The sequence below is a fragment of the Neolamprologus brichardi genome, chromosome 2 (assembly GCF_056152115.1).
Source record: "Neolamprologus brichardi isolate AB-2024 chromosome 2, ASM5615211v1, whole genome shotgun sequence".
Lineage (NCBI taxonomy): Eukaryota > Metazoa > Chordata > Actinopteri > Cichliformes > Cichlidae > Neolamprologus > Neolamprologus brichardi.
The window spans coordinates 5,904,403-5,929,323 of NC_142105.1; the positions used below are offsets into that span (position 1 = coordinate 5,904,403).

General features: G+C 38.7%; 1 protein-coding gene across 5 annotated transcripts in view; it reads left to right on the top strand.

Annotated features, from left to right (window-relative positions):
- The window catches only part of ldb2a (LIM domain binding 2a), a 104,997-nt gene that overhangs the window by 46,068 nt on the left and 34,008 nt on the right, over window positions 1-24,921 (top strand). For all 5 annotated transcript variants that reach the window (XM_006798870.3, XM_006798871.3, XM_087846574.1 and 2 more), the window contains exon 3: window positions 20,396-20,568. In XM_006798870.3, coding sequence (XP_006798933.1) covers window positions 20,396-20,568 — 173 coding nt within the window. The remainder of the gene's footprint in view (window positions 1-20,395; window positions 20,569-24,921) is intronic.

Below are 24,921 nucleotides of genomic sequence, written 5' to 3' on the forward strand. Positions count from 1 at the left end.
TCTCTTGAAGGCCGTTACATTGTATGATGTGTGTTTTTGTGAATGAGAGGGAAATTGCTTTGAACAAATCAGTTACTGCTTATAAATGCAGTCCATGCAGTAAATAGTGAATGGTGAGTAACTTACAGAAAGTTCTGTGATATTTCAAAGTGTAGTTGTCCTGAACCTTTGCATCTTGTTAAAGTACTACTTAAAATTAAGTGTTTCTTATTTAAAATCCTCATCTTCAGTACAAGGCCAGTTTGCTTCACACATTTCATTTGTTACATTCAAAAGGTGAAGGCCCTGGAAGGTAATTTTCCAGAAAAAAAAAAGCAAGAAGGTTATACATATTTTCTTCTTTAATTATTTTAATCTCATCTTTGAGCTCAATGTTGGCTCTTTTGGAAACCATAACTTCATAACGCTGCTTTATACATGCTAAAAGTAAGTGAAGACTGAGTTTTGAGTCAAGGTGCATTTGCACCGCCATGGTTTAACAAATGCATGAACTTCTTTGTTATTTGTAATACTTCATCCCTTTAAAAAAGACCAGTGGTTGGCCACACAGAAAATGGAGCCTAGAGAAGGTGTAGTTCAGCGGTCCCCAACCCCCGGGCCTCGGACCGGTAGCGGTCCGTGAGTCGTTTGGTACCGGGCCGCGAGAGTTGAGGCTCAGGTGTGAAATGTATAGTTTTCAGGGGTTTTATCGGTTTTCAGCGTTATTTTGTTATCGTTTTTATCGTTAACTCGGTTTTCCTGGGTCTTTTCACGTGTGTTATGAATAAATCTTCTTTTTTTCAGTACCGGTACTAGTTTTATTTTGTTGTATTTATCCGCGACACATTAAAGGCCGGTCCATGAAAATATTGTCGGGCATAAACCGGTCCATGGTGCAAAAAAGGTTGGGGACCGCTGGTGTAGTTGCCTCTCAGACTACTGCAGCTACAATGTGTCGAAAGCTTATTGCGAAACTTTAATTGCTACACGTAGATATAGAAGAGAAATAAAGTTCAAAACAGTTTCAGTGACAGCTTTTGCTTATATATTTATGTGCCGTAAACATATAAGTGAGTATTCTGATTTAAAAAAAAAAAATCTGTACAATATTTTTTTGCACCAGAAGAATAAATGCGCTTGTTGGATATTGCAATTGTTTCTTGCATCTCATGAGAACAGATTCATTTAAAAAGTATGTTGAATACAGAAAAGTTTCAATGCTTTAGGACAGGGTCAAGATTATTTTATGGAAATTACCAGATGGATTGTTTCACTGGGTAGCTCACGGTTTTTCTCAGTCTATTTTTTAGGCTTAAAGAAACTCTGCTTTACTTACTGCCATATGCGTCACCTGGAAAAACCAGAAAGTGTTACATGGAACCATTTTTTCTTTTTAACTCTAAGGAGCTGCCCACCCCTCAACCTTGAACCGCCTCTGACCTCGACCCATCTCTAAATGAGTTGCTCAGAGTCTAGCATCTACTATTATGTGCTTTTTTTCACTCATTTCAGTTGAATTGGGCCAACCAGGAATATGAGTTATTTATGAAATGTGTGTAAGTCTGTATAGGTTTGTGTGTATTTAATGTACAATATGAGGATCCTGTGATCATGTGTATAGTGTCAAGTTAAGGATGATATTTTGTTCTTTCAGAATATGCTTGACTGGAGTTCGACTTAACTTATGGTGAGGGAGGAATAATGCATCTCACTATTAACTCCTGGCATTTTCTGTCCCACTGTTTGTGGTGTGTGAGGTGTTTTGGGTGGTTGTAGCGGGGTGTCTTTGTCTCTCCCTCCTCTGCGTGTTGTGTCCTTCCTGCAGTGCCGTGCCCTGGGGCTCTGTGCAGCTGGGGGGGTTTGGACCCTGTTGAATTATGGATGGAGGTGAAGAGGGGATGAGGGTTGGCCTCGAGGGTACATACCCCCCTCCATCCCTAACACTTCCGACTGTCCCCCATCCCTCCCCCACCCTCTCTTCCCCTCCTGCTTTCCTCTCTGCCCAAACAGTGGCTATCCACGCGTGGCGTGAGGTTGGATGAGGGTGACTGGAGATGTGTCTCGCGCTCTCTTTCTGTCTTTCTGCTTTGCCGTTTTTTTTTTCTCTCTTGTTACACTTTCGCCCTTATCTCGCTCTTCCTCTCCCTCCCAGATTTGAGCTGGTAAAGTCAAAATGATAGAGGTCCATTCAGCCGAAAATGGTCTGCAGATGTTGAGAAAACGAGACAAAGACATAGTGTATCTTGATTTTCCTCCACTATAAATTACCAACAGTATTCAACCGCTGGTGAAACAGCTTCTCATGGCTATTGTTTTACTCGTTCTTCCTCTAAAAATCTGGATATCATAATGTCAGTTTTGGTTAATATGTTACATTCATCATCCATTATTGTTTATGTCTTTCTCAGATGGCTCAATTTGAATATTTTATGGTTTCTTTGTCATTTGGTCGTCAGTTTTTTTTTTAATCACGTACTGTAGGTGAACTTCACTATATAGTCACCGTGAAGTTGTTTCCCAACTTTGAAAGCTGCAACTGTGACATTGAAGTTACATAATAACATTTGTGACATTTTCCAGCAATGTTAACTGCACAGAGGAGACTGTTTACTGTTGCTGATTTTTTTTTTGCAGAAGGGCACTCAGCCCTCTGCTTGTTAGCTACAACAAGAGCAAGGGAAAAAAGGTGGTTCCACCTTTGCCCAGTTGTATAGCATTTTAAGTGCAGATGGTTGAAAGTTGTTTTTTTGTTTTTTCTAGCTAGTAAAAGTCTCAATTATAGTATTGACATGGCATGTCAATCTGTCACTCAGCGTGTACTTGTATCTTTTGGGATCTTTGAAGCAAATTGTTAATCACTAACCTTGTCTTCTAACAAATGTGTTTATATATGAGTTACAGGTTTTTTTGTTGCTCTTTTTTTGTTGTTTAAATACGGTTTATGCACTAATGAACAACGGAATATTTGAAGCTATTTGCTAATTCAGAATGAAAAAAATATTAGTGAGGATCTGTTTTGCTCATTTCCAACTCTACATTTTTATTCTTGAACACCACCGGAGTAGCTTTGCATAATTCACAGTTCAAAGTAATAATTTTTTATCTTATACTGGGCTGGTGGGGCTGCTTAGTTCATCCTCTATCAGAAACAAGCTGTTTAAGCTCCTTTCTCTTTTAGTCCACCCTCATGTTAAGCCAACTTTCATCTGATTGGCTGCCTCTTGCAAATAGATGGGTTAAACTGCAGGTGGGTATGCCAAGAGCTTTATGTCTGAGATGTTTCATTGATAAACAGAGCAAAGTGTTGAAGTTTGACCTCTTTTGGTCAAAGGAATATGCTCAAGCTTTAGTGGTGTTTAGGCTGAACATACAGAGTTGTTGTAATAAACAGAGTTTGTGACAATGCTTGAATTTCAAGCATTATAGCAGGACCGATAACATTTTGTTCCTAGCTCCAACATCAAACTTATCCTTTTATTATTAGCAATAGCTGCTAACCGGTACCTTAATGACAACTTAACAGTAAGTCGCATAAAGGTACCTTTGCTTGCTCTCTTATTTCCACTACAGGGGACAGATCCACGTGTTTGATTTGGCAAAAATTTTGCAACACAACCCTCCCAATTATCCAAAGCTGGGCTTGTGTCTACCTTATAATTGCTTATATTTAAGCAGCTAACATGTGTGCTGGCCATGTAAACATGGTAACTGTTTAATACTTAAATGTTGCTGCTGTGGAAAGGTTTGTGTTAACTTGAGGATGCACAGATAATAAGGCATTTTTAGGTGTCTTGGCTTTGTTAAATAGTTAATGCAACACTTCACATAGATTTTAGATAAACTGACTTCATCTCTGCTTTTAAAAGAGCAGCACACCAACGAGTGTTTTTTCTGTTGTCCTCTCAAACCCTTGGGCTTCAGAGCTCTATGCAGCTGGAGGGGTTTTGACCCTGGACATTGTAGCCAAATTTCAGTTGGATTGGACTGATTGTCATGCTTTTCTTTTGATTTCAGGCTGCACATAATAAGAAAAAAGGTAAAATATGCAAATATTGCAAAGACGGAGGCACTGGATTGCACTGAGTGCTGTAATGGACCTGCAGTATTGGTGAAATACATGCAGGAGTTTTCTTATTAGCCCATATATTTCTCAATCAAATCAAAATTTGACACCTGGTGGTTCTGCCTCTTTGTTGTTAAATATCTACGATCTTGAAAGTAAAACTAAAGCCAATGCGTGTGAAAATGTGACTTGCATTCTACTGATTTTCTTTTCATAAATGTTACTGAGGGACTGGTAAAGTTGGACTTCCCTTTATCTGTGTTTGAGAAGCTTGGTTTGAGTGACAATATCTTTGATAACAGGGGACCTCTAAAACTCAGCATCGCAGTATTAAACGAGGACCGCTCCTCGCTTTGCCAACCAGCAGCTTTCCCTTTTGAAATGTAATTTTGAACCGCGTGAATAGTGGTTTCCTGCATCTGAAATGTAGCGGTGTCTTAATGACGTGCTTTGGCTTGTGCATTTGGGCAATTTTAATGAAATCTATTATTATGATTATGATTTTTATTTTTTAATTTACTTTTTCTGTAGCAGCCGAGTGAGTGTTTACCTCACAAAATAGAACACAGCAGCCCCCAAAATGACGAGAGAGAGAAAGAGAGAGAGGGAGAGAATTAAAGTTTTATGACTGATGAATATTTCATGTTCTGGGCAGTGATTCCCACATTCTGGTGTGTTTGTGCATGAGCGTGTGTGTGTGCATGCGTGTGTGTGTTCGTGCACTTTATGTGTGCACTCCCGAGTATGTGTATGTGTCTGTATTCCTCTCAAATATAGGCTGGGTGTTTTAACCCTTTCTCTACTGTATTTAGTGAATTTTTGCTTTTGTTCTTGCAAGTATGTAATTAAAGGGTCTGACAATATACCAACTTCAGTATAAGCCTTGTTGAGTCACGGTTCGGTACTTTTGATACACAAAAGAAAACAAAGACAGACGACAAAAGACAACAATATTTGTCTTTATTTACAGCAGTCAAGCGCTGTATACTTGTCAGTCAGAAAAGACTTAGCTAACTTAGTCTGAGGGATAAAATAAATAAAAGAAAATAAAAAGAAAAGTGAAACATATTCATTAAAAAGTTAACTTAATATTAAAGTCAGCTTTAAAATCAGCAAAGCATATTATTTTATTTTCTTTTTTGTTCTGTAAACAAGAAATTCAAAACTTTATTACTGGAAAAAATAATCAGAGATTTGGATTTACAGTCAGTGGGAGTGACCAAATGTACTGGTCAGTGAGGGTGTGCACAGATTCTGGGGATGCTGCAAAAATGTGCTGAGATTTAAAATTGAAATTGTGAATAGAATTTGTGGGGTGTCTGCCAATTTTTCAAGGCTAACATTGGAAGTGTACTATATTTGATAAATAACTTGTTTACTGGCAAAATGTTATGGGTGAAGCTCAAGCTGTAAATGTTTTGGTCTTTGGAGCATAAATATGTAGTAATAAACAGACAGAAACAGACTTCTAAAAGTAATTGTTTGGTTCACAAGACTTTGATGGGAAAGAAAAATCCTTGTGCCAAGGCTAAAAGAAGGTTTGGTCTGAGTTAGAAAAGTAAGTGGGAATATTTAGCAATGACAGTTTTTTCTGGTGCTATAAACTGTTTTTTAACTGTGTACAACTGCCAAGACGAGACTGTCCTTTCTCAGGATCCAAGATATATGGATATGTATATAACGGTTGAGCAAGCTGTTTTTATTACCTTTAGTCACATTTAAGTTAATCAATGTCTGGTGCCTGTCTGAATAAATGAATACAGAATGTGTGCTGGTGTCTACACCTTAAGATGGGTTAAAATATGGTACAAAATTGGGTTTAATATGATGAAATGTTGTATTTGAACCCAGACACACCCAAATAATACTAACAGAGATGTTCTGGTGTCTATCTCTAACCACACAGTGAACAAATTTAAATCAAAAGGTGTCTTTCCGCAACCTGCAAGGTGGAGTCATATGCTCTTTAAAGTTTAAAAAAACCTCCTGCTATAATGTAATTTCAAAAAGAGTCACATATTTTTTTTCACACCATGGTTGAAGGATCAAGATGTATCGAACTGTTGTGGCTCATCAAGATAACATGAGCACACAGAGAAGAAAACATCAGTAACTTTGATAGAAACTGCTAATTTGGCTAAATCTGGTCTTACATTTGCTATAGGGGCTGATACATATGTATCACACATGATCAGGTTACATTGAATTATCTTCCCAGTGCAAAGGAACTATATTCCTTTAATTTTCTTACGATACAAAGGAATGGTGGAAGTGTCCATCTGAAGTTTGAGACCATAATTGAAAGTGGCATTCATGGTAATCTGAAGGCTCTGGAAATTTTTGACTTTGCAAGATGCAAGAAGATATGGACATTATAAGCTCTCTATAGTATCTGGAATCTCACTGAAGTGTTGCTGGAGAAAACCTCAGCAGCCCTTATTGACCAATAGTCTTGGGATTTCAGTGTTGTCTCTGCAGGGCGTCAAATATTGCTCCTGTGTCAGAGGCTGCTGCTGTTGCAGAGATACACACATGGTAGAATTCATATACTGCAATATTGGATGCACAGAGTGGAGAGTCCGGTTTTAAAGATCTACTGTCTGCATTACTGGCAATGTATGCTTATTGCAATGTTTGCATGCACTATGCTTTGGTATTGATTTGGCATATCATGCATCTCTCTCAGTGGCAGCGGCAGAGACATGAGTGCTTAAGCTAACTGTTCATTATGGGCATTTTTTAACCCAATGCAGAAGCACCAACATTCTCAAATAATTCGGACAGAGATTGTTAGAATAGTTCTGGAGCAAACTTGGGAAATGCCGACGATTGCTTTTTTTCTGTTGGCTCCAGTTGCTTTCTTTTACCTTCTACCATGACCTAGATGACCAAGAACCTACACAACTGTTTTGATTTCTTCTATTTGTATACTACCACTTGTGATGCATTAATTTTCTCTTGCAGCTATCACTTAGGAGAATAGTGCTTATGGGCTGTGCTCATGTCACAGTTTGCCTGAGCAGTGATCAGTAGAAGGGAGAGTAACTCGCATGTTGGTAAGCCAGGAAGTCTTTCCTTCACCATCTGCCCAAGTTTATGTAATACCAACTATTTAGTTAGGTTTAGGGAAAAGAAACACAACTTTAACCCTGCATATTAAAAAATAAGCTGAACCAGTGGATTTAAATGTCACTCCATGTGACAAGCTGGATATGAGACCTGTCTCACTAGGGGATTTGATGCCCTCGAAACAAACTGAAAGCTGTAGCTCAACTTTCTCGAGGAGCTGTGTGTCAGTCTCTGGAGCTAAACTTTAGGATGCAGAAAACAAGGACTGCTCTGTGCATCTTTCACAGTGGAGTGAAACCCCCCCCCATTACGGATAGAACATTGTTTATGAATGTCACTTCTCTGTATTATCAGCATGTGAGTATTAAACAGCTGTGCATGTTATCACTTTTTCTCCCTGTTCCTGTCCTTTGTGAAGCACTTTGCAAGAATGCTGTTTGTCAGAGGTTTGACATACAGTAAACTCGAGTTGACTTAATCAGTTTGCCAATGATCTAATACCCCTCCTTGTTGACTCAGTAATGGTAGCTCATGATGGGCATTTAGATAGAAATATGAGTCAATGAAGACAGACGTTTGTTTGGCAAGTAGCGTAGGTTCTCCTCAACCATCGATTAAGCTCACGGATCAATATGTCAGCTTGGTTTTCATCCATGCATCTTTTTCCCTCACCAATCATCAACAGTAGCTTACACTGAGGGGCAATAATCGATTTTAATAGTATTTTTTAGCTTAGCTTATTGATTACAGCACATACCTTAGGTCTAAGCAAGCACTGGTTTGTACACACGTCACAGGCTGAAGAAAATCGATACGTGAGTCTGCTGATCTACTCTGTTTTTCAGGTCCCATAATCTGTTTGCTTTAGCTTAACCTTATGTATGGGTTATGAGGTATGTGTCTGGCCGAGGTTACCGAGATCATTGAGTAACTGAAAGGCCAGAGATTATCAAGAGAGACATTAAATCCATGTCATTTTAACCACTTGGGATTGGAATCACTTAGGAGAGAGAGTGTCTTAAAATGTAAAAATGTGCAGCTGAAGTGTAAAGATAGTCCACTGGGAAAACACATGCTTCAAAGAGTACAGTGCTTTCAATAAATTATCGTCTGCCTGTGATCCCTAATGTCGGCTTATGTTTGCGCTACATGTTCATAAATGTTTATAGCCAGTGGGGTCTTTTATGCTATACTGTTTTATTGAATATTTGCATACTGGCTACATTTTGTATCATTTTGTTTCATTTTTTTCCTTCTCTTCCAGTCTTAGCTAAGCCACCTAGAAGGCTGTATACATGGCTTTGTCCAGCATCTTGTTTTCTTTTTTTCCCTTTTGGATACTTTAATAGGATTGTTGATTCTTGCAATTTTCCCCTAATGAGCAGACCACAAAAATAGCATTAGACAGCTTAAAAAAAGAAAAGCAAAAGCTGCTCAGAGCAGATAAAGAAGTCAGACACAGGATAACCATTAAGAATCCGGTCAGTTTTCACAATAAAAGCCCCTGTGCAGATTAAACACCCTATTTCTGAAATGCTCGCAGTGTAATTTGAATGTGTGTAAAGGACAAAATAATACTGTGTTGGACATATACCTGTGGTAACAGTAAAATAAAGTAAAAATAAATAAACTGCAAAAAAAAAATATGACACAATGCATGTTAGGTAAATAAAATAGACTTTTTAAGTAACACATTCTCACCTGTAGCTTGTAAAATACTATTAATGGCCAGGACCTTTTCATGTCACATTTTCAGTTTGCTACCCTGATGTGCGGGGCATCAGAATAAGAGAAGTGACAACAGATGGATTAGAAAGTTTAACTAATTAAATAAATGGAATGAATAAAAATGTCTCAGTCCATAGAATATTTTGCAGTAATGCAGTGGATTGGATGAGAAACTTGTACTATATATGAAATACTATAAATATTGTAATACTGTTTAATATGCCGTTTCCTCTCGTTATTACAGATAATATCTGTAGCACAAAGAAATGATTATTTAAAGTGGCCAAATCTCTGCTGTATTAATTCCTTTGGCCTTTGCATGAAGTCACACGGGGAACTGAACTTTTCACCCTGTAAGTGTTTGAGTCCTTCTCTCTCCACTGAGCCACACAGAGAATTGAACCCTAACCTCTGATTCCATAAAGAGCCTTTCCCTGCCCGTTGAGCACAACTCAAACAAGGAAGCGGTTGTCTGATGAACATTTGCAAGATACAGACATTATAGATCATCCACAATTTCTCCCTGCTCTCCCCTTCTCATTTCCATTCTTTTCTGCACTGCGGAGAGCTGCGTTTGCTGCATAATCGCCCACTGAGTACTCCCGACTTTCTTGTGTTTCTCCTCCCCCAATTCTTAATTTGGCTTCATTCTGTGAGCAGTACTCCACCAATATGCCGTTTAGTCATCATCTAGAGTGGACAGGTTGGACAAACAACTCTGCCGTGTCTGAGTAGTCTGGGTATAATCCTGCTAAAAAAAAAAAAAGTGACATCCCCTCTGGCAAAAATGATTGATAGCGCAAAATTAGACACAAAATGATTGTACTTTTCAAAGGTTAGAAGTAGCTCAAATCCTATGAATGATCACACTCTAAAACAGTAGATTGTCTGTATTTTGCAGATAGTGAACAATGAACTTTAGGTAATGACATCCAGGTAATGACTTTCTTTTAGAGGAGAACTCCTCTTGTGTTCGCTGCCACATGATGGGTGTTTAGTGACAGTCTGTCGCATTCTCTTTTGTAGTTATTACTATTTCAGCCCACCACGGTTCCTGCATTTTACTCTCAACTTGATGAAAAAATGGGATTGATACTTGTTGATTGGTTCTGCATGAAATTCTGGGGCTGCTTTGACTCAAAATTGACAATATTTGGTCTTTCCCATCTCACACACAGACCTCTATCTGTTAGCTTGATTTAATTTTATTGATTTAATATTTAACATTTTACATGGTGCTGATTCCAGCCTTAAGTGACTTACAATAGATGGATGTTAGGTGTATTTTGTCCTAATTAATTAATCATGTCAAATTTCATACAAAAAGGAGTTTTCTGCAAGATGTGATACTTTTTATTTCTCAGAGATGGAACAAAGGGCACACGAGAACTCATCAACTTAAATTGTGTAAAAACTAACAAAAATGTAGTAAAAGTTCACACAACCACATTCAGGCTCTAGTTTGACTTTTCTATGTTAAAATAATTCCACGGTGTCAGATTTATTTAGGTCACGATCTCAAAATGCAATTACTTAATAAAAAGAGATTTTTTTGACACAGCAATCTGTCAAAAAAAAAAAACCAAAATCGTTTTGCTGTCTGTGCTGAAACTGCTGAATTGGAAATGGTCTTAAAATCCTGGCCTTAAAAGATTTTAAGGGGTATAGATACTCTTGATTCATTTGTCAACAACTCTCACAAAAAGAAAACCTATAACAGCAAATATCATCAGTGTCCAAAGCCTGATCTGTCTCATTTGTCTGTGCCACAGAGCCCCAGTGTTGTCCGGAAACGGTTAAAAACACATTGCTGAGCCACACTGTTGCAGTGGATGATGTGCTCTGTCACTAACCATTAACACAAACACAATTTCTAGTCAGTCATATGTACACCTTCCCTCTGCTGGAAATGCTCTCTCAAGCAGCAATTAGGAATTATATAGAATTAGGAAATATATAGAAATATATGTATATAACAATATATATATATTATAAAATTTTAGAAAACACACATTGTGTGGGTTCATTAGTCAGCACGTCTCTTAAAAAAGGATGAATATTAGTTTGCAAAATTAGACAACTAACAAATTAAAGGTACCCCAGAACAAGAGCTTGCAAAAGATGTGTCGATGATAGTGGTGGAGAGCTTTAACACAGTGGGCCAAAATCTACCACAGGTGTTAGGTTTGGTTGAAGTCTGATGATTGTGAAAGCTTTAGTATATGATTCACATCATTTTCATACTTATTCAGTGAGCCCTTTGTGCCAACAGCTCGGTGTGATTTTCAGTTAGCCTTCCCTCTAAGTAGATCCAAATCAACTTAAAAAAAAAAGTGCACCAAGTCACCAGTTCCCCTCGCTGTTTTCTTTTAATTTGTCACAGTTTTATTCATTGTTGAGTGTGATTCTGAATGTGCAGGTGCCCTCTTGTGCTGTTTATGTGTGAATGCGTTTGCCGGTGTGTGTGTACTCGAGCCAGTGGATCTTTCTTCTGACGCCCCACTCTCGCTTTGGAGCAGAGAACGCGCACTCGCTGGCTGATGGTGCTGGCAGGAGTCCTGGGGACCAACGGGGGGAAACAATCCCAACAAAGTGGCATGAATTAATGTGACTAATTAACACCACGTTAATTATTTGTAAATTGCATGTTTGGGTACACATTACTTGAGAGACATATGCTGCTTTTCGTGTTCGCCCAAACAAGCGCCAGCTAATCTGTATCTCTGGAGTGCCCTGCGACTGAAGACGGGCCAATCAGCACAGTGCAGGAAAAAGAAAACACATGAAGGAGAAGACGAGAGAGAAATAGAGAGGGAGAGGTGAAGAGGAAGGGAAAATAAATAAGATTGGCAAATGTATTTCATCTCATCTGGGCTCCATGAAAGTTTTTCTCGTCTTTTGCGGTTATTTGAAGTTTGTAAAGCTTGTGCTCTGTTGGCGACTGCCTGTTAAAAGATAAATATTAGAGTTTTCAACAGGGGGTTAGAACACGAGGCTAGTAGAGAATGTTGGAGCTCACAGTTTTATCATTCGTGTCCCCGTGGGCTTTCCCCTTCATCCTCTGACTAACATATTTTAATTGTTTTTCTTTTCTTAATGGTTTTTTTTATTTATGAATTTCTCCTCTACAGGTTGTGTTTTAGCAAAGCTCGTGTAGATTCTTCAGCTGTGACCTTTTGTGTTTATTACGTGAAACGAACAAACATTTATGGGGTCCAGTTTCTCAAAGATGTTTTTCTTATATATATTTAATTCAAATTTGAATGTTGTTTCTTTTGTAACTTTACATAATGTAAGAGCGTTGGATAAAGAAATTGCCTTGAACTGTGGTGATGCTAAACCTATGCTATGTAATATTTCTCTTTTTTAATTTTTTATTAAAAAGTTTAAAATGTCAATCAAAATATCTCAAAGCTCACGGTGGTGTCTTTAAAGTAATAGTCTATGAAAATCCAAGAAAATTCTGGCAGTTTATAGTTTGTTGGATATTTATTGAATATATATTTGATATGCAGTAAAATACTAAAATACTAAAAAGAAAGGAACCTGCTTATTTGACCAGTCTCCTCTTCAAGGTCATCTCGTTGTGAATTGCTGCACCAGTCTCTCTGCTATGCTTAGATTGCTCATTGGTTGTCCTGTTTTTTCCTAATCTAGAATTCAGTCCCCCTGGAGTATGAATTTACAGTGCTCACATAGTAGGGCTGGGCCATGTCATACCGTTCACGGTAATACCGTTATAATGGCAACAATAAGAAAATGAAATATTGTGATAGAATATGCGTAAAACGCGCATGCGCAGTGCCTTTGTTTTCATATGCACGTGGCGGAAAAAGCATGGCGGCGACGGAGAATAAGAAGGTCGAAAGCGGATCGTTGAATGAAATGGATGAACCAGAACTGGTTTGTAAAAATGCTGCAACTTCAGTGGTGGAACTGGTTTAGCTTTCGTCCATCAGATACACAACAAAGCACTATTTTTGGTAGAGCATGCCAGCGGGCCGTCGTTATTACAGTGTTTTTGGAAAATACGGCACACTTAAAATCAATCCTTTGATTTTTCTGAAAATCGACAGTGTCCCTTATAATCCCGTGTGCCTTATGTATGAATTCTGGTTGTGTTTACTGACCTCGAAACGATTTTATGTACATGCTCTCGAGAATCTGTCAAATGTTTTAGTACGACTAAGCTACGAACCCGCACCGCTTGATGGATTGTCGGAGCATTACGGCTATCGTAGGCAGGAGCCTGGCGGAGTGATACGTACTGCGCTTCAACATAATATTACCGTATTGTGTGTGTGTATAACCTCTTTTTAAGTTTTGTGGATATTATACATGGTTATGCTGACGATATGTCGGCCATTTTCCACTGGAAATGCCTTTTGATTAAACTGTCAGCGAGGAATTTGCATTTGCACTGTTACATTTTTATATAACTTTAATTCACATAAAACAGCTGCTTGTTTAAGTGAAAATACATTGATGTTTTGTTTTGTTTTTTGCACTGATAAAGTTGTGGAGTATTTTGTTTAGTGTCAATTATATCGTCAGTTATATCATTATCGCAAATTTTCAAATGTATATAGTGATAAATATTTTTGGTCATATCGCCCTGCTCTGTCACATAGTTTTCTAGAACTCGTCTTACACCTAAATTTCGGGCTTCACCACTGCAGTCGTAGCCATTGAAGTTTGATCCGTTTGATGCAGAATTCAGTCTTTGCTCTATGTGCACATTTGAGGTTTAGAGTGAAATCACAAATCTGCATATACAAGTAGTCAGAATGGAACTTCCAAATGTAGCAGGACTACACAGGGACAGCGGTGGAGAGCAGCTAGATGTTTGATTACTTAATGAAAAAAAAGTGAGTAAAAAGACATAAATGAACATTATATCTGATTTCATGCCTGTTACCAAACTTGTGTTTGAGATGGATAACAACACAAGTACATAAAAACAGAGTAGATTAAAGGAAACTCTGTAAACTACAAAAAGAATTCACCTGACATGTCCTTTTACGATGTCCTTGAAAGCACCCTCAAGCTCAACAATTAGGCCTGTTGACGTACAGCAGCTCAGCTAAAGTGTTTGCCTACAATGTAAATATTGAGTAAGGGAGGCTAGAAAATATTTGAGCCTCAGTCTAGAACCTGTCTGAGCAGAAACACAAGACTGTTGTGCTTGAAATGATCCAAGACTTGCTAGCATGGCTACCATTACATGCTTATCTATCACTCTGTCACTCCAGGCTATGCACGCTGGTTTTTATTAGGACAGTTTTGGTTGAGAAGACGCAACCCAAACTCCTGCATGGTTTGGTGGGGTGTGCAAGAAGCAGATCTGCGTATCACCTGAGCACCCCCCCCCCCCCCCTCAACTCCCCCAGCCCTCTGTCTTCCTCTATTTCTCTGTCTCACCCTGTCTTGCTGCCTATCCTTCCTATTACCCCTCAGTGGGTCTTCTTTTCCTCATTGACAAGCACTTATTTTTTCATCTTCCCTCCTAGTTTCTTCTCCCTCTCGCTCTCTCTCTCTCTCTGTCTCTCTCTCTCTTTCATCCCTTGCTCATTTTCTGTCCCAATCCTTCTACCCAACGCACCCCTCCCACCCCCACCCTCCACACCCCCTCCACCCTTCTCCCCCTCGTCTCCTCAGAGCTCCTCCGCATTAGCAGTCAGCTCCACTCCTAGACGTACTTTGTTTTTCAACCGTGGTAGAGACCGAGCGAGGGAGCGAGCGAGATACAGGGAGAGAGAGAGAAGTGAGAGAGGGTGCAGTGCGAGTGATAGAAAGAGAGAGAGAGCGAGAGAGCATCATTTACACAGTCATCCACGCCGAGCGGACCCAGCAGCTCGCTCTCCCTCCCTCCACTTCCCTCAGCCACTGCTCACGATGCCAAACATTTTATGTGTTATTTAGTCATGCCTGACTTTATCGAATTTGAAAAACATGCCAGTCACGGGTACACCCTCCCCCTGTCTCCTTCCCCCTTCTGCACCCCCCCACCCACACACACACACCCAACCGCCGACATCATCCCCATCGCCCTCTTTCTCTCCGTCTCTCGTTTTAGACTCCACCATCCAGGTCTGACCTCAAGAGCCTCTTGAGCCACTGTCTTTAGGGACATTTCACTTCTAAATGAAGTTTTATTCCCAGGCTTCACCTCCCCTCCTCCTCCCCCCACACCCCCACCTCCTCCTGACCACCCACCCGCCCTGGGGGAAGGGGAGAAAGAGCATAATTCTAGCCAACAGAGTGTTGACTCTAAGATGGATTATTTCTGCTTGAAATCAGAGGCCATGTGCTGCTGGATAATGTGGCTGTCCCGATTTTTTTTTTTCCTCCAGTGTTCTAATGATAGAGATTTGACGGGCAGGAAAATGCAGAGGAACAGAGAGACTTGTTCCACTAGGCAAGGAACGAGAGGCTGAAGAAAATCCCAACATGCCTGCTTTTTATAATCCCAAAGTCAGGATTTATGTGTGTTTTGGATTTTTTTTGTTATTTAACAGTCCTGAATAGCTTAGCGGGTAGAGCAGGTCACTAACACTTCCCAGGATTAGAGAGCTGAAACCAATGATGCTAGAAAGAAAACAAAAACAAAATAAAAGAGTATGGATTCATGCATTAAGGTCTGATTTAGTTTTTTTTTTAAATCTAACATATCTCATCAGAAGAACCCATGCATCCTTAAATGCAGATGCTTATTTGCACAGATTTACATCTAGAAGTTATATATGACATGCCCATCTCAAAACTACAACTTAGGAGTGCCAGAAGTTGGATGTTTCAGTCATTTATCCATTACTGTAAGCTAGAAAGAGTGGACTTCTCCCTGCTTTTGGAAAATACATTAACAGTTGGTACTTTATTAGGACTTGTTACAGTAATCTCACTTAAGATCAGCCTCGCTGCATCCTCTGCATCCTCTTGAACGCAAATACAATATGTGGGTGTATTTTTCCATAAACCAAATCATGCTCATTTTTTCAAATTAGCCTCCCTTCTCTGCAATCTTTCCATGTACCCCCTGGTAACTCCAAAAGTGGTCCCCTGGGTACAAGTACTCCTGGTTGGGAATCACTGATTTAGGCAGCATTCGGGCCAACATGCAGCCCTACTTTAAACAACATAGCCTCATCATTCATTTCAATGAGGCCATTCCAATAACGCAGCGGGACGCAAGTACAGAAGGCTCCAGCAAAATAACAATAGTCGTCCAGTGAAGCCGTGGAAGTGGAAGTTGTTTCATATTCAGCTGAATAAAGTGCAGCACCATTTAGCAAGATGTTGCTGGGGCAGATTAGATTACTTGCAGATTGTAAGTAATATTTCTACTGTTAATCTGGTGATTATTGCCACAAAAACTACAGTGGAAATAATATCCTCTGACAAATTCTCAAGTTAGAAACCAGTAATGTATTTTTCCTAATTTCTTTTATTGGTGTTTTTTTTCTATATTTGAACATTTAGCAAGCACAACATCTGCAGCTGCTTTTAGTAAATGTTATCTTATTTGTTGAAAGTCTGATGGAAGTTAACGTGGCTGATATTAAAACATTTAAAAGCATATTTAAAGTATGTCATGCAAACTGGATCTCTGGGATATTGTTTTATTGTCTTACTAGCATGTGTAATTTTTTCTATCAGGGCTGTTTTCAGAAGCCCACTAAAACTACTTTGTCTTCAATATATGCCATAGCTGTCTTTGTCCATGAGGGGAAACTCTAAACAGTATAACTATTTAGCCTTTACCTGATGGGCGTCAGTACAAGTACAAGTGGCACATGAAGAAAAATTCACAAAAATATTAAGGAAAAGAAAATCCAAAAGGGACATGAATATTTGGACAAAGCACCTCAAGTGCAGTTGTCCATTCAGGACTGGTTGCTGGTTCAGATTCCCTGTGCATTTGAGTGGATGAGAATCACTTTCCCCTCCGGTAACTACTGGCTGTGCCCTTGAGCAAGTCAAGTTGCTCAAGTGGAACTGCATGGCGATGTTTGGATGAAGCCAGTGGTTGCAGAGCTGCTCTCAGGTGTGAATGTGTACATAAGTTTGAAGGAGGGCAGTGCTGAAACTAAGTAGCAGTGTTCAACAGAAAATCTATAACTAGAAAAATAAGAGAAAGAAAAGCAGGCTCTTTAAGAGGGAATGTGTTGCCAAGATGTGGTTTTGAAGATGGTGTGAGTCGTTCAGCAGATTGCGTCTACACAGCTGCTCAAGAAGTAACTGAAACTGCAATATTGAGCTCTGCAGTTACAAGACGAGGCTGTAATTTTTGCCCCAAGTGAAAGTAAAGGCTGTTAGATGCAGCTGTCCTTTGCTGGTGGTATACAGAATATTTGATCTGCATATCAAGTTGTCCACTAAAGACAGTCTTGCTTTATTTTTTTAATTAAGTAAATTCCATTTATTAATATCTCTTTTTTTTACTGAGATTATTTCTTCCAAGTGCTAAAATAAAGCTGTTTTTCCACGTCCTGCAAAGTATCCATCCTAAGAAATTGTGACTGTAATTGTGCTTTTCTTAGAAGTAAAAGACTAGTTTATTAAGGATTATTGGATCAACAAAAATTTTAATTAATCTTTTTTAGTTTTGATTTAGAATCCCCACATTATTAAGTTGCTCTACTTTGTCAAATTGTAAATATTAACTACTTTGATTTTCTGTGATGTTAAAATTGATGCCTTTGAGTTTGCCATTTTTGAAATGGAGATTTTGAATTGGTGAAATTGTGAAGATTGTTTTGAATGTTGAGTCAGTGCTTTCTCATAATTATTAAACACTGATACGAGAAGGAGAACCCATTTTTTAAAACCCTGACTTATTGCCGTGCATTTTGATGGAAACGGACCTGTAGCAGGATTTTAGCTTCTTAGCGAGGAGGTGGAGTGGGATTTTTCCTGATGTTGCAGAGGTAGAAGCTCTGAGACAAAAGAAAGTCTAAGCTGCAGAGCCGAAGTTTTGGTGTGAATGTGTTTCTGATAAGAATGGTTTGTTTTGCCAAAGATGCTCCTGTAAAATTCAATTTTATTACATTCAAATAAACTAAGATTATGCAATTAACAAATTATAGGTAATATTTCCACAATCAAGAGTTAAAACATAGAAGTAATTGCTTTTCATTGCATGATTCCAAACTATAAAATTCATGCAAGTATTGAAGAATCTGTATCTTGCATGTTTTCACAGTGCATGTGTAATGCAATGGGAAATGTAAGCCTCATGCACTGTATTATCCAGTCTTCTCCTTGAAGCCAGCTAACACAGAGGAGATAGAAACCAGACAAAGCCTGAGGGCTATAAAACACTGAAGACACTTTCTCCCTCCGTGACTCCTCCTCCAGTTTTCATCATGCAGCCTGTTCATTGTCTCTTTAGGCTTCTGTGGAAAGTTTGCACCGCAGAAGTTGTCCATCTTAATAATTCAGTTTAATACCAAACTAAGTCATGGAAGCTTATTATTCTGAAAAGTCTGTGAAACTCTTGAGCAGTATCGCTCATATGAGGAATATTCAAAACTCAGTGTATTATATAAAGTGCTGTACTTGGAAGAGGTGAACTGAAAATTTATGGTGTTGTCTGCTGTTTGAAGATAGTCTTCAGTGTTCGGATTGCTGGAAGTATTGAACTGACCACAATGCACTGGAAGATTTATTTGACACTTGCTTAAAGGAAAGATCAGAGTCGATCAATCAATCAGACTCCATCGAGGAGTGAAGGATTCTGATATTGCTTCGAAGGAGAATAGAAGTCTGTCCAGTCCAGAAGCAGTGAATCGCTACATCTCGGGACAATCAATAGTTTGTGTTAAACTATATACTATATGTCCTATCTCGATTCCTAGCTGATGTTCAATAGCATATATTTAAGAGTGCATACACTACAGAACTGCTAAAATATTGAAAATCATTTGTGTAGGATTATTGTTCAAGTGCCGTTCAGCTACAGCGAGACTGCATATAAACGAATGCACGCTCTGTTTGGATGCATTTTTAGTGCATGTTTAATGAACCTATTTCCTTTTTATGTCAAAAGACAGAAAGTATAATTTTAAAATAAAATCTCATGGTGAAGATTTTATGAACTAGATAAGACAAATAACACCAAACCATCAACCGATAAGAATTTTAAATATATAATATAAATAAATTCTTTCTTCTTATCAAAGACAAAAGTAATCCGAGAAGGTTTGGGATAGTTCTGCTTTTACAGAGCTGGTCACAATTCCTGATAATCAATTAATCGTGTTGAGCAGCAGCACCTGTCTGCTACTAATTCCTGTGGAAGCTGTAAGGTTATCTGTAGTTTTGCACAGAACTTTGTGATAAAGAAAATTTCTTTATCACATTTCAGCCCAGTAACAAGTAATGTAACCAGTGTCTTCTATCTGTACCTTATATTTATCTTTAAATAAGTACAAACATATATCTTTAGTAGCTTGGTCCCACAAAAATACACTCATATTGTTAATAAGTAAAGTTATCTCACACCTTCTTTGCTGGTGTGTCAGTATTTATCCCATTCAGAGCGGTGATATCGGATAGTATCTAATTAAAACAAAGCAACAAAGCAAAGGTTTTGGGTGGTTTGCATTCTTTTGTGAAATTATAAAATGGTTTTGAAGGAATCCATGCTCATAGTCATCAAATTAAAAGAACAGTTGTCAGTTTTCCCACTTTCTCTCTGAAAACGAGTTAAGAAAATTGATACCGCTGTACATGTGTTCAGCCAGGAGTTGATTAGATTACCTTATTGTGAGGTTTGAAGAAACGCAAACCATCCAAGCTGGCTCTGTTCAAAGTTCGAACATAGTGGCTGGTGGAGCGACCCGAATGCCGTGTGGTTGGGGTGTATACAGCAACCCTCCATATGCTCTGAGCACTGGATCCAGTTTGACTGTCAGTCTGGCACCATGTGCTGCATGTTCTTTTCCTGCACTCTCTCCTACATTTCATGTCTCCATCCCCAGTTTTCCAAAGTAAAAGCAAAGATGTCCCCAAAACCAAGTTTATTAATTGATAGACTGCATCTGATTTGTTTAATCTGTATGCAAACACAAGTGTGTAGATAAAACGGTAACCTAATTTGTGGTTTAAGAGCTTTTGAACTTTGCACACAGCCAGGATTCTTGCTTCCTGCTGATTCAAGTATTTATGCTAAGTTAAGCTAATTGTCTCACCGCTCCAGCTCAGTAACTGACAGACTTAAGAGTAGCATCAATCTTCTCATCTACCTCATGGCAAGAAACAAACAAGCTAATTATCCCTTTTTAGAAAATGGAGTGGTTCTGGTAGTATCTATACAGAAGCTGTTGTATAATGCATATACATTGAAACTAGTAGCAGAAAAGTCATATAATGTATAGCCTGTACATTATATGCTGCATACAGTATAAGAGTAGGAGTCTATAAATTATGCAGTTGCAATAGCATTATAGTCTACAGTAATAGCCGTGTATTTTTCCCTATCTCTACCACTCGGCATTTCATATTTAGGCCCTGACTGTATTTTTCAGCTCTGTCCTCTCTTTTGTTTCCTCGCAGCAATCGGCCGGACGTTGATCCCCCGTTATTTCAGCACAGTCTTTGAGGGAGGGGTCACTGAGCTCCACTACATCCTTAAACACTCCAAGGAGTCGTTCCACAACTCCTGCATTACCCTGGACTGTGATCAGTGCACCATGGTCACCCAGCACGGGAAGCCAATGTTTACAAAGGTAACACCTGACCCCTGAGCTTCTCCCAACATGAATAATTGATCACAGGCTATGATAATGGCCCAGGCGAGCCACTTAACTGGTTAAAGATCAAATTCATTTACACCCTTTGAGTCTTTTTTTCCCCCCTTTTTCCACTTTCATGTTGTACATGGGTTTCGAAGACACATCTGGGGGCTTTACTGTTTATACTGTGGAATTAATTATATGATGAATTTATGGGTTATCCACTTAGTTTGCATAGATTTCAAGTGTTCATCTCTGATATCTGTGGGAAAAATATTAAAGATTGTGTGACAATTTATTTACAGTAACTTGAAATTGAAGTAACTTAATATGCTTGTCCTTATTTTCTGTCATATGGCAACTGGCAGAATGGTTGATGCCCAAATTCAACATGATAAAAGTGTCACGTCATGAAGTAATTATATTTGCAGGTACCATCAATTCTGTGAGGTAGAAACTGCTCTAAACACTCCAATACTTCAACAGTTTTTTTTCTACTCTTGTTTTCATACATTGACAAGAAAAGTGGATATCCTAATGTGGTCATCTCGGGCAGACATGTCTGCTGTTCATATGTTTTGCTTGTGAGGTGCAACTGAGGAAATTTGGTCTAAAAGAAAGGTGCCCTTAAAAGGAGACGAATTAAAACAGCTTTTTTTAGATGGTGGGTGAGCAGAGCTGCACCAGTCTGAGTGAGTCAGCCAATTATTTTCACTATCAGTCAGTCGATTCGTAGTTTTTTTTTTTCTTTTTCTTTAATTTTTTAGAGGAATCCTGCAGTTTTAGTGGATATGTGTTTAAATGTGAATATTAAATCTTACAATTTCATTACTCAAAAGTGCAGCTTTAATAATATGACCTGTTTTATGCCTGTCTAAACATGCACCTTACATGAATTTTCTTAGACCAGATATCTCCAAACTAAATATCAAATATGCTCATATTTACTCTTTTCACTTCTTCTAGACCTCAAAATCTACTGGTATTGCTCATATTAATGATGGATTCCTAATCCTCCAGATGCTCCAAAGATATTGCTAGGGGGACATGAATAAGACTTTTGAAGAGTAAGGTTTCGTTTGCAGTAACAGGAAACACAAATTGCACAGGTGAAATAATCCCAACCTGACACCAAGGTCTTCTGAAAGCACTAAAGATGAGCTCATCTGCTTTTGTCTTGTGGGAGAGAAATCCCCTGTGAGCTGGAGTGAATATCTGCTTCACCACAGTCTGATCCAGATGGCTCGCTGACTCTTAGTGTTCTTCTGCTGACTGTCTAAATGAATCTGAGGCCAGATACCTTGTCAGCGCAGAGCAGCCGAGCTAAAGGGATTCCATGTTCCCTGTACCATGAACCCTGAGCTGAAGCACCAGACCGGATTGTTCTGACATTAAACAGCTATACGCCCTCTTGTTTTCAGGACTTGACAGCATACACTCACTCGTGGGTGTGTGTGTCAGTGTGTGTATTGTGCAGAGCGCAAAATTAAGCTTTGTGATCTGCCAGAGGCTGTTAGGCTAAAGGGTGAATTAAGCAAATTATTTTCTAAAAAGAAATAAACATAATCTGCCAATGGGCGTAGATTTATTTTAGCTTTAAGAACAAATAGACTTCACAATTTCACAGACTTTATTGGCTTTGGGTAATTTTTTCCTAATAATAAGGCATTGATTTATCTTTTGATGTTTTGCATTTAGTTGTTAAGTTGAATTGAGAAAACCCTTCAAATAGTTTGACATGGATTTTCTTTAATGCTAAGTGACATACAATAGTATTATGTCATTTCAATTTCAAGTAGTTTCAACTTTTGCATAAATGTATAACCTATAGAAACTGCTTTGATAATATCCTGTCAGTTTGATTGAGCTGATGTGTCTCATTTGCCAGGGCTCTCTGAAAGTTGACTGAGAGCCAGGAATAAACTAATATGATCACATTTATGATTCTACATTATGATATTGTTTACACAAAAAAACATTTAATAACATTGAATGCTCTGTTAGAAACATTTTTTTAAGTTGATTGAACTGCTTTTAGTTTTACTAACATCCACTTCCACCTTCCCTTTCTCACTTGTAAAGAGAAATTATTAAACATTAGCAAATATACAGATTTTCATATCACTGAACTACTGGGGTTCTTCACTAACAAACAGCTGGTTAGCTAGCAGCCCCAAATCACATGGGATTGGATAAACAATGTATTTTTCCAATAAGCCATCAGACATATCTTGGTCTATATTCAGATTGCTGACAGTTGTGGCCTAAAAGCTGTTTTTTTTTGGCTCATTTTGACTCAGATCTGTTTTTCCTGACAGTGCAAATAACACAATGACAGTGATGTTTTAATTTGGCCCACTTTCATATGCAATCCTTAAGCCAGGTGTACACTACAATTTTGGGCTGGCTCAGTCGAAAGCTGATGGATGTGAAAGAATCATAATTTTATCTTTGGTAGTGTCTCCAAAGCAATGCTCCTGCATCACGGAGAGAAAGAAGTTCAAAGTTGGCTGTTTTAACAGTCTTGTGACTAAAAAAATCCTAAACTCTGACAGTGCCAGAAATGAACACCTCATAGCGTGACTGCTGCCAAGTCCTGCATCTACTAACCAACCAGGAAGAATCTAGTACGATATGGATACGATGCACTGGCCAACTTCCCAAGGCACTTGGGAAGAAAAAAAGCAAAAAAAAAAAAAAAAAGCAGAACAAACCCAAATTAAATAAATGGCAGTAAAATGGAGAAAATAAAATGTTTGGACTCGAACACAGAAGAAACTCTAGTTGAGTTGTGGCTGCAGCAGCCTTGTTTGTATAATATGTTCTCCAGCTGTTATTGTGACTGCAACAATAAGGATGTAGCCTGGAAACAAATAGCCGAGAAATAACAGATGCGCGTGTTGGCTATCATTCAGTACTTATTATCATCATAGAGTCTGCATACATCAAACTTGACGTCCTGCACGAGTAGATCCATGTTGCACTGTGCGGTTTGCAGTGAACTGACAAGATTGCTGCAACCCCACAGTCTGTACGCACCCAAATCAGATACAATCTTTCTTTTTTCTTTTTTTGCAGTGCGACCTCACTGTGAACTGACAAATCAGGATTCACTTGACTTTCACATCACTCCACCATCCTGCAGAAAGACTCTTGTGGGGTGTCGCTGGCAGATGTAGTTTGATGTAACCAAGGCATGCCTCATTTTTTGATTACACTTGTTTCACTGAGGCCATCGCAGTCCCACCAGTACTGGCTCTACCTGCGCTTCAACATATACCTCAAGTAAAGTAAACCAGCAGCCACTGTGCCATAAAAAGCAATAATTTAAAAAACCGTGGATAGTCTCCTTGCTGACAGCTAGGGGTGGGCGATAGAAACAATATACGATAGAAACAATATACGATAGAAACGATATAAATTTGGCCAACGATAGAGATTTTGACTATACCGCTTGATGATGTCATGCGCCTGTTTTGGTCGAAAGCATCGCAGTGGCTACAACAATTATCATCTGCAAATTATGCCGATAGTCATAGCAAAGAGATGAAGCACTTTTGAAATATGGGGAAAGCCAAAAACTGCGCTTCCTCCACTTCTGTAACATTGATTCATTAATGTTGAATTCTCTTGCAGCTGCTCTATGTTGCAGTATATTAATAACTAACCTTGTTTTGTGGATGAATGATCTCAGTTGTTCTCCTGACTGAAGTTTGGCCCGTGTACAGCATCCTTGCATTTGTCCCTGACTACCAGAATCCCTCACGTTAACTTTTATAGAGTGGAAAAAAGTTGGCGTTCATCCTCCAGCTTCACTGTGCTAATGTTATGCTAACATAGCTGTGTTGCTAGCAATCACGTAGCACAACATTATATACCAGGTAGTCCAACTTCAGTAACCCTGCAAACGCCACTACTGTTTAGTTTCCTGTCTTCATTTATGTTGGAAGTGGTAGCAGAGCTGTACGTTTTAATTAGTTTCAAAAATCTCTCAGTCAGAACATGGTATGAAATGTTTAGGTGGAAACTAGCGAGCTAACTTCCTGTTAACTTCAGTTTTCATGGATGCCTGGATGTTAAACTTAATTGTTACACCTGGTAAAGCAGCAACACTTTATTAAAAATTAAAGAATTTAGACAGTTTTTAACTCTCAGTGTTCGTTTGACTTTGGGACCTGAAGAGGGACGAATTTTGGACCCAGATTACTCCGCGAAGCTTCTCACTACGGCAGCCGTAATGCTCTGACAATCCATCAAGCAGTGCGGCTTACCAAAGTTGTACTAAAAACATTTTTTAACAGATTTCTGCACACCAAAATCGATTTTGAGAAAATTAAAGGATTTTAA